The sequence below is a fragment of the Conger conger genome, chromosome 3 (assembly GCF_963514075.1).
Source record: "Conger conger chromosome 3, fConCon1.1, whole genome shotgun sequence".
NCBI lineage: Eukaryota > Metazoa > Chordata > Actinopteri > Anguilliformes > Congridae > Conger > Conger conger.
The window spans coordinates 78,358,670-78,369,276 of record NC_083762.1 but is presented as its reverse complement, the minus strand read 5'-3'; the positions used below and the strand labels follow the sequence as shown (position 1 = coordinate 78,369,276).

General features: G+C 45.6%; 1 protein-coding gene across 1 annotated transcript; it reads right to left on the bottom strand.

Moving 5' to 3' along the window:
• Positions 1-2,506: 2,506 nt before the first annotated feature.
• LOC133123650 (myosin light chain 3, skeletal muscle isoform-like) lies at positions 2,507-9,958 on the bottom strand. The gene is made up of 6 exons (XM_061234128.1): positions 9,842-9,958; positions 8,285-8,465; positions 5,009-5,152; positions 3,863-4,036; positions 3,663-3,740; positions 2,507-3,011 (listed from the first exon to the last, which is right to left on the bottom strand). Exons 1-6 carry the CDS (start codon positions 9,956-9,958, stop codon positions 2,983-2,985), a joined length of 723 nt encoding a protein of 240 aa, XP_061090112.1. The 3' UTR covers positions 2,507-2,982.
• Positions 9,959-10,607: the final 649 nt, after the last annotated feature.

Genomic DNA, 10,607 nt, shown 5'->3' with positions numbered 1-10,607 from the left:
TGTGCTGAGGCAGGGTTTCAGATAATGTACAGCGTTTCGTCCTTTCCTCTGCAACCGCGCTAATTAAGGAGTAAATAACCCTAACGAGGACGGCCCAGGACTATCAATCACGTATAATGTGTTTGCTTATCACGCACTCTTGATAAATCCTCTTTTCCGCGCAGAACCGATCTTTCAGACGGACGTGCGCTCAGGAAGTTCTGCGTCAGTGCTCTGCTCAAGGGTAAAACAGCAATGTCACGTCCGCGGTTACCCAAGTGTTTATTTTTTATTTACTGTGACAGATGTCCGTAGCCCTTTTCCTTGGCAGCATGACACGACTTTAATCTGTGTCATTTCAAAGAGTTTGGTGGTTGATGAGTGTCCCTGCTGTTGAAGCTATGGTTGTGAACTTCCCAGCATCGTGAGTGCCTTTAGCTGTGACATTTGAGGATGGATGGATTAGTGTGCGCTTGAGTGCATGTTGATGGAGCAGGGTTGCGCAGCCAAATCCCATTTTAACAATAAGATTGAAAGAGTAAAATCATTGTAATTTGTAATTCTGCTGTCAGTTTTTCCTAATCATTGGACAAACAGTGTAGCTGGAAGTGGTTCTGGGAAGAGAAGGGCTCTCATGTTTCCACTCAGCTCTGGCGCGAATAATCCGATTTTTGTTTAGAAGCTCCTCCATTGGTGGGATTGAACTTCTGATTTTCCACAGTTGCTGCGTGCGACTAGTGGTGCTCATCCCCCCATGCGCAGCATCCCATCGGGCCCAGACCCGTTGGCCTTTTCGAGTAAAACCCAGACCGAGCTCAAACCTGGAACATGGACTGAAGTAAAAAGAGCTGTTACTGTGTGCAGTTATCCAGCGAGCTGAAATAATGCTGCCTGGTGGAAGGACCCCCTGATGGACTTGCGCCGGGCTGCTATATCGCTGCTATCAAACGGCAGTTAATTCTCTCCTCAGCGCCTCGGCCCTTCATTTCCTGTGCCACTGCAGGAAACGCCAGAGCGTGGAAATCTGTCACTTTTTTGGCATCTGCTTAACCCCCCCCCCTTCAACTGGCCCTCTCTCAGCTGCCTGGCACACAGCTGGCCCTCTCTCAGCTGCCTGGCACACAGCTGGCCAACACCGCACCAAATAGCCGTGGGCTTTCCCTGGTCACTAGGCAACAATGTCTGCAATTAGTGCCTTGGTGTCGACGATGAGTGGAATGTTGAGTGTTGTGCATCGCCCTTCTGGCAGAACAAAATGGCCGCCCGCCCCATTGTGCAGGAATAGAGGTGCCTTCAACCACGCTCACAGTCTCTTGAGGCAGACCTGGGTCAAATACAGTGCAGTAATCGCCTTGGATTCCGATTATTTTCTGTGTTTTCTGTGATTGATCTTGCCCGGCGCAATTGTGCCAACCAACAGGACCAGAAGGCAGGGTGTGCCCTGCTGGGGTTCCAGTACTCCAGACAAGCTTAGTAACATGTAGAAAAGTATTTGAATCCACAATTATGTATTTGACCCAGGTCTGCTCTGAGGTGCCATTGAGATGCTAGGGGAATCACTGAAATGAGTTTTTGTCTTCTCCTTCTGTATGTCCATGGTTGACTGTTTGCAGATCTCCCACCTCTCCCAGTAACTGTCACCCGCTCCCTAATGCCCCTGAGTGGGGGAAAAAGTTTCCTGCAAATCAGCAGTGTGCACCACAGGCAGAAGGGAAGTTTAAAAACGTGCATTTTCCTGTCACAAAATGGGGGGGACTGTCATGAATTGAGGAACCGGAAAGGGCAGGGGAAATTTACATGTCAGTTTTTGCAACAGATCAAAAATAACTGGGATGAGATGCATTTTTAAGTTGTTTGTATCTTTTAAGTTGTTGACATCACACTCCTGTTGTTTCACTTTGGCATGAAATTATGTTTTTGGCTGTTATGGCTGCATCCGTGCTGATGACTTTGCTTTATTTTGTGGAGCATAAACCAGGCTTTGACTGAGTGTGGATATGAAAACAGAGCCAATCGAGTCATATATGGACCATAGGTCACCTATGACTGCTGACTTCACACAATCTCCATGTGCTCTGTGTGCTATCTTATCATTTTCATCAACTGCCCGCCATTTACATATTTATAAGACTGGACACGGGAATTTTTCTGTTCATCTTACTTTGGAATAATTTTGGATCCTGCTTGTTTTTGGTGTGTTGGGTAAATCTTAAGGTATTGTACACTTTGTGTGTGTCCAAAATTCCTCCACTCGTCTCCTACCCCTTACTGGGGTGATGGGGGAGAGCATGAGTGGAGATAACATTTTTGTGAAGAAAAAAAATGAAAAAAAGTAAGATTTATTTTTTGAGTATTGGGATGCACCCCTGTGTGCCTGACCCAGAAATAAACAAATCATGAACTCATTAATTTATTAATACATTAATTCATTCATCCACTCATTCTTCTCTATGCTGTTCCTTTCCTGGGCTGAAAGAGCAGCCCACATGCGATTCATAAAGGACTGACACGGAGGCCCAGGGGAGGTGGGGGGTGCACTCTTGGAGACAGTTTATTGGGTGAAATGACAGAGCAGAAATGATTTAAGACTCTGGGCAGGGGCAGGGGCAGGGGGAGGGGATCGGGGGCTGGTCCGCGGTCGCTACAGATGCCTTAAGCACCATTGGCCAGGGGCGGTGACCCCACTTTGTGATTGGTCAGCCTCCCTTTCCCTCGTTCCCACCCCCCTCTGTAAAAAAAGAAAAGAAAAAAAAGGCACCCCCCCCCCCCATGGTGGAGGCTGAGGGTCTTCTGTAGAGAGATGGCTTCCCGGGGGAAGATGGGGGGGGGAAAAAAGAGTCAAACAAAGAGGCAAAGAGAGAAAAAAAAAAAAAAAAGGAACGGTTGGCTAGCAACAGCTCCATAGTCCTTTAGGTTGCTTTGGTTGGTCTTTGAAACAGTAGATGGATGTCCTGACACACTGGTTCGCAGGTCCACTTCCGAACCACTCCTGCAGACGCTCCTCTACACGGACAGGATGTGCTTGACGAAGGCTGCCAGGAGACACAGGAAGTAAGTATAAGGCTCAACAAGCTGACATACTGTACATTTTCACCTTCTGGATTAGGGTGTGAGCTGCCAGCAAAATGCAGCAATGCCTAGCCTTTCAAAAATACGAAATACTACTGACACGCAACACTAGTTCCAGTGTTCCAGTGACTCATTCCCATTACCTCTGCAGTAATAATAGTATAATAGGCTAACGGTGTTACTTCACATTGTTTTTATTTGGTCCTTGAGTTGAGTTGACCTTTAACCCCTTGAAGACTGGGTTTCTTGGAATGTCAGTGTTCTAGAACACCTTTTCTTTAAATTGCCAGTAGTGATTGTGGCATCAGCATTAGAATGTTCAGTTGAGAACAAAAGTGTGTGCATTTAACCATACTAGTTACATTAAATATGAGTTACATATGATTAAATATGAGTTACGTATGAGTACATATGAGTTATGTATGATTACATGGGTTACTTAAGATTAAATGTGAGAAGTATGATTACATATGAGTTAAGCATGATTAAATATGAGTTAAGTATGATTACATATGAGTTAAGCATGATTAAATATGAGTTAAGTATGATTACATATGAGTTAAGCATGATTAAATATGAGTTAAGCATGATTAAATACGAGAGCAGGCACTGACACTCGTAGTTGATGGAGCCGTTCTCGTCTTCCTGACCGGTCATGAGGGCGTCGATCTCACTCTCGTTCAGCTTCTCGCCTGGGTGAAGTGGGAGAGAGAGCATGGGATCAGACAGCATCAGGAGAGACGGCATCCCCAGGGAAACGCACGGGAGGAAATGAGCGGAGGTTCTCTCCCTGGCTCAGGGCTCAGGGCCTCACCCAGAGTGGACAGGACGATGCGCAGCTCGGCTCCCATCACGGTGCCGTTGCCCTCCTTGTCGAAGACGCGCAGGCCCTCCACGTAGTCGTCGTACGTGCCCTTCTGTGGGCTGGCCACCAGGCCGCTCAGCATGGGCAGGAAGGAGTTAAAGTCCAGCCTGTTATTCGCCATGTCTGCAGGGCGGAGAGGTGGGGGGGCGTGATGTGGATGTACCAGACGGACAGACAGACAGACAGACAGACAGATATACAGACAAACAGACAGACAGATATATATACAGACAGACAGATGTATACAGACATACAGACAGGCAGATGTACAAACAGATAGATATACAGACAGACAGATATCCAGACAGACAGACAGATAAACAGACAGGAATAAAGGTACCAAAAATGCCTAAAAAGGTTAAAAACAATTTGCACAATAAAATTGTGCCTCCAACCAGCAATATATAATTCATTTGTATGTCATTTGTTTTTTGCTTGGAAAATGTACTCATTTGTACTGCAATAGAACATTACTGTACTTTCATGGTACATTTGGGAAATGTTATCCTTGAAGATCAAAATGTACCTCCACTGTCACTTTATTTCTGAGAAATCTTGAGATCTTAATGAGACCTGCCTGGTAAAATGAAGGTAAAACAATATTTTTGGGGGGATTAATTTAAGTCTTCACACTCATGGGACTCGTTTGTTGCATTTCTGAACTGATCATAAGGGTGGCAGTGCAAATCTCTCCCGACTACCACTGCTACAGCTGCAAAGCCAACTATTTTTTGGAGGAGATTTGAAAGGGTGGAAAATGAACGTGAAAGATGAAGTGAGAGAGGGAGAGGGGGAGCGAGGGAGAGAGGGGTGAGAGAGGAGTAGAGAGTGAGAGGGAGAGAGAGAGTGATAGAGAGGGAGGGAGGGAGAGAGAGAGTGATAGAGAGAGTGAGAGAGTGATAGAGAGGGAGAGAGAGTGTGATAGAGAGAGAGTGATAGAGGGAGAGAGACAGTGTGATAGGGGAGAGAGGGAGGGAGAGAGAGTGATAGAGAGGGGGAGAGAGAGAGTGAGAGAGAGAGAGTGCTCAAGAGAGAGAGAGTGATAGAGAGAGAGAGAGAGAGAGAGAGAGAGAGAGAGAGGGAGGCGGGCGGTACCGTCAGCGGTTGGGTTTCCGAGGATCGCTGCCACGTCCTTGTTGGTGGGGTTCTGTCCCAGCGCCCTCATGATGTCAGCCACCTGGTTGAAGGCGATCTTGCTGTCGCCGACTCTGTCGAACAGGCCGAAAGCCTCCTTCCAGTCTGCGTTTGGGAGGAAAGGGGACGGAGACGGCGCCGGTTAGCATCACATTGTAACACATTGCAGTTATTTAGCAGAGTTTGGCTGCTCCCTGGAATCCAAAATGTTCCGTTTCATTTTAAAATTTGAAAATGACAATATCCTAGTGCAACCTTCCATGTTGATATTAAACTTTGATAGCGCTGGCAGTCTGGTTTGTAGAAATGCATTACGTGCCACACTCTTTACGTCATTCCATCTTTAAGTAATACATATGCTAGTCAATGGCTTTGAAACGTCAGAAACTTTTTCTTTTTTTAATTTATTAAAAGTTTTTCCATTTTTCTCCCAATTTGGCAGCCAATTGTACCCTATCCAATCCAATTAGTGTTAGCTGGGGGATACACCGCCCACACCCCATCCCTCAGCGGCCAAAGGGATCTGGCGAGAACAACACGCCTTCTTCAAGCCCCGGTCCTCGGTGTGCAACTGAAACTAACTGCATCTTAGCCTGACGGCCAATGAAATCGCGAGCACATTACACCTTAAGCTTAAATATGTTTTGTTCATACATTTGCGTGTTGCGGTATTACGATTTTAAAAAATCAAAAATCAAAAATCAAATAGGTCCTTATCTTTGTTGTGCAGGTAGCAGTTGAAATTGTACTTCCCTCTAGTTGTTTTTCAGCGCACTTATCCCTGGTTATGGGTATGCACTTTGTTGTACGTCGCTCTGGATAAGAGCGTCTGCCAAATGCCATTAATGTATTGTGATGTAAAGTGTTACACAATCCACATTCTGGAGGATACAACTGGCGACAGAACAAATTCATGTGAGCTAATTTGAATTCAGTCACAGCCCATATTCATACCGCTGTGTCCCCCGTGTCTCCTCACTACCGCTCGTAAATGACCTGGGAGTGGCTCCACTTTAACGTTAACTCCGGTAATTACAGCTAACGGCGGACTGACAGAGACCCGAGAGACAGGACACGGGCGGCTAACGAGAGACAGGTGTGTCTACAGCCTTTATCGAAAGTCACCCGCCGCAAGATTAATGGCTTTGTGTGATTTCCGAACGCGGGCGGCTGCTGACGGCGACGGGGCCTTTCAGGAGATTTAAAGTGCTGACGCGGGAATGCCGCCCCTCCTTAAAAAGGCATCGGCTGAGCCCGGGAATGCTGAGTGCAGCAGGAATTCACACCCGGAACGCTGACCTCTAGGCTCATCCTGGAATGTGAACTCTTTCTCCATTCCAGGGGTGCTACGTTATACTGTAGGCATGTTTTGAGCTATCCAACCTTTAAAGAACATTTAAAAATGGAACGGAAAAGTTGGGATTCTGACGCCTCAGTAGAATCGGTCAAATAAAATACATATTTTTTTCATCTTTTCCATGGAATATTTATCTGCAGAATTTAGTTCAATATTAGTATCATTCAGTTGCAGCAACCCTCATTTCAGCATCATCCATCAACTATTCAGTTCACTTGAAAATTCATCATCATCATTGTAAAAAAAAGTTCCTTTACAATTTGTCTGTTCATATGCTCTCTGCCATGTGCTTCAATTCCCAACCTTACAAAATGGCGGATACATGTTAGTTTACTGCTGGATTGCCGGAGCATGTCACACGCATGTGCTCTTCAGGGAAGCGAGAAAGGTCAGGGGTGAAAGGTCACAATGTTCTATGTAATGCAATCCCCTGGGCCTTCCCTTGATGAGACTTTAGTGGAGATTATAGGGTATTGTATGATGGAAAATGAGAAGCGCACTCCGGTTATAGGCAGGTTTTCTACAGCTCGGAATAGACTTGACAGGCCCACCCTCGACAGCTGAACAGATTCTAGCACTTTCTGCAAGTCTAATCTGTGTACTCCCACCAGACAATATTAACGGATGGCTGCTTACAGATAGCTCCAGATGGGGAGAGAGAAACTTCAAACCGCAACAATTTATCCAAACTTAACAACTGAGCTCATCTAAATACAATATCTGCAACATATGCGAAAAAGCTTCTTAAAAGCTGTTAAACAGTTGACCATATGCCTGATATATGAACACATTTACCTAATTTACCCCTTTCTGAGTACTTTAAAGAAGTTAGAACGTTGACGATACTTACTATTTACAGTGATATGATTAAGGATATCTATTGACACAAATTGTAACATCTTTTAGGTGAAAAAGACAAGGTCCTGCTTTTGTCATCCCCATGTTTTTTAACAAATAATCCTGTGGGTGAGCTCATTACTGACAGACAACAGAATGTGCAAGAGGACTTTGTAGAGTAGACTCTGGAGTTGTTTCCCCATTGAAATGAACATTGGACTAGGAAAGATATCCACCTTCCTGTTACGACACCTGTGGGGGGTGGGGGGGGTTTGGCTGGGTGGGTAACCCCAAAATAACATCCTCTAGAAATGAACTGAAGTGGCTTGTGGGGTTGGCCTGTGCCCTCTCGGAGATAAAGTCGCAGTGGAGGTAGTTTTTCAGGGATCAGATTTCCCAAATGCACCCTGAAAGTACAGCAATCTTTTCCAAGCAAAACTGGTACTAATAAATTATGTATTGCTGTGCAGGGATACAATTTCATGTACTGCACCAGCTACAAGCATTTGCAACTTTTTAGTACCTTTATTTCTGAGAGTGTAAGGGAGACGCCCAAAATAGCATCCTTTGAAGAAGAGCCTAAATGTGTGGTGGAGTTAACACCCTTTGGAGAAGAGGCTAAGCGTGTGGTGGGGTTAATATGCTTTGGAGAAGAGCCTAAACGTGGTGGGGTTAACATGCTTTGGAGAAGAGCCTAAACGTGTGGTGGGGTTATAACCCTCTGGAGAAGAGGCTAAATGTGTGGTGGGGTTATAACCCTTTGGAGAAGAGGTCAAACATGTGGTGGGGTTATAACCCTTTGGAGAAGAGGCTAAACGTGTGGTGGGGTTATAACCCTTTGGAGAAGACGTTAAACGTGTGGTGGGGTTATAACCCTCTGGAGAAGAGACTAAGCGTGGTGGGGTCAACATGATTTGGAGAAGAGCCTAAACGTGTGGTGGGGTTATAACCGTTTGGAGAAGAGGCTAAGCATGTAGTGGAGTTAACACCCTTTGGAGAAGAGCCTCAGCGTGTGGTGGGGTTGACCTGAGGCCTTCACTCACCCTCCAGCTGGTCTGCGGCGATGTCTGTGGGCACGGGCGCTGCTACAGGGGGAGCGGGTTCGGGCTCGGGCGCGGCTGGGGCGGCGGGCTCTGGGGCGGGGGCGGGGGCGGCGGCGGCGGCGGCCTCAGGAGCGGGGGCGGCAGCAGCCTCTGGGGCGGGGGCGGGTGCGGCTTTGTCTGCCTGCGGGGGACGGAAAAAACCCAAAACTCCTCCTGTTACTGACCGCACGCACTGACATACTGCCCGCATGTACTGACATACTGCCTGCGTGTACTGACATACTGCCTGCATGTACTGACATACTGCCCGCACGCACTGACATACTGCCCTCATGTACTGACATACTGCCTGCGTGTACTGACATACTGCCTGCATGTACTGACATACTGCCTGTGTGTACTGACATACTGCCTGCGTGTACTGACATACTGCCTGCATGTACTGACATACTGCCCGCACGTACTGACATACTGCCTGCGTGTACTGACATACTGCCTGCATGTACTGACATACTGCCCCATGTACTGACATACTGCCTGCGTGTACTGACATACTGCCCGCATGTACTGACATACTGCCTGCGTGTACTGACATACTGCCTGCATGTACTGACATACTGCCTGCGTGTACTGACATACTGCCCGCATGTACTGACATACTGCCTGCGTGTACTGACATACCGACCGCACGGACGACTGACATTCTACTCAATCTACTCACAAGCTCATCCACACTCTCAGCAATAAAGTGACAGTGGGGGTACATTTTTGTTCTTCAAGGATAAAATTTCCCAAATGTACCCTGAAAGTACAGTGATGTTCTCTTTGGATTGAAATGAGTACGTTTTCCAGGCAAAAATAAAAAAATAAAAAAGATAAATATTGCTGGCTAGTGGAACAATTTTATGTACCAATAGGTTAACACACCAGCGACAAGCATTTGTACATTTTAGGCACTTTACGTATCTTTATTTCTGAGAGTGCAGACCATTTGAAAGATCCTAGAGAAACAGAACTCTTCCAATAGGACACAGGCTATTGAAGCAGCCACATAAGACTGATAAAGGTTATCTTTTGAGATACACCACAAACTCAACAAAAGTATGTGTGATCGCTCCCTACACTCTCAGAAAAAAAGGTACAAAAAAGTGTCTAAAGGGTACCTGGGTGGTACCCTATAGGTACATAAAACTGTACCCCAACCTTTGTTGCTTGCAAACGGTACTTATTAGTTCATAGAACATTATTGTACCTTCTGTGTACATTTGGGAAATTTGTTCCTAAAAGAACAAAAATGTACCACTACTGTACCTGTATTTCTGAGAGTGTAATCCCACTTACAATGCAGCAGAAACTACTCAAAAGGAAGACAATTTGACATCTCTCAAGTCAAGGCAGCAAAAACGACTTCATCTCTATTTCGCAGTGACACCAGGCAGCGATAGATCCACGCTACGGAAGTTGCTGCATCCAAATAGCGATAAAAAAAGAAAAAAAGTTGGCTGTCTTGCAAGTGTTACGTGACCGACTTGGCCCAGACGAAGGAGAGTAGAGTACACACCATGCTGAAGAGTTGACGGAGAGGACGAAACCCAGGAAGCAGAAGGAGTCCCTTGAGAGTGGTCCAGCCGCGTGGTAACCGCCCTTCTTATTTATGTCGGGCTGTGATGTCATGGGGGATATCGAATGGCCGTTGGCAAGTTCTTTAGCTTTCTTAGGGCAAACCCGGAGCGGACCTACCGCCCATTCTCGGGGCGCGAGCGGGCCTTAAGTGGGGGTGTCAGTTATTTTTAGGAGTTACCATAGGAACGTATAACCTAGAAAATTCTCTCTTTGGTCAGCATATTTAACGTACGTTTTTCTTATATATATATTTTCTTAGGCTATATATAATTGTGTTATTTTATTTTACTGATAATATTACTGATAATTACGATAATTAGGCTACGTGTATTATCATTCTCAAATCCGCTAATATCCAATAAACATTAAACGTTAAGTGCATCTCCAATTTCTCTTGTGATATTTTAACCCGTGTGTATTCTTGTCCGGAAGCATGTAACAGACATCAAATTACAAAATAGGAAATTAATTAAGTATTAATTATCTCCGAGAAAGTTCATATTGCCCACGAAAGAACGCACTAGAGTAGGTTCATTTATGAAATCGTGCACCATGAATGCATATTCTCTAATTGGCCTTCGTTGTTTAAAGTCGTAAAATTGCATCTGCAGCATGAGTTAGCCAGTACATCACGGGAAAACACTAATCATGGGCCACAACAGTTTTTTTGTTTTTCCATTAAATACCAATTCGAATATCA

Bases quoted from the DNA above. Each gene is read 5' to 3' on its own strand.
- LOC133123650 (XM_061234128.1), bottom strand. From the start codon at position 9,958: ATGACATCACAGCCCGACATAAATAAGAAGGGCGGTTACCACGCGGCT. The intron at 8,466-9,841 runs GTACTCTACTCT...CGTCCCCCGCAG, and splicing joins TCAACTCTTCAGCATGGTGT to GCAGACAAAGCCGCACCCGC. The intron at 5,153-8,284 runs GTGAGTGAAGGC...TCCCAAACGCAG, and splicing joins CGCCGCAGACCAGCTGGAGG to ACTGGAAGGAGGCTTTCGGC.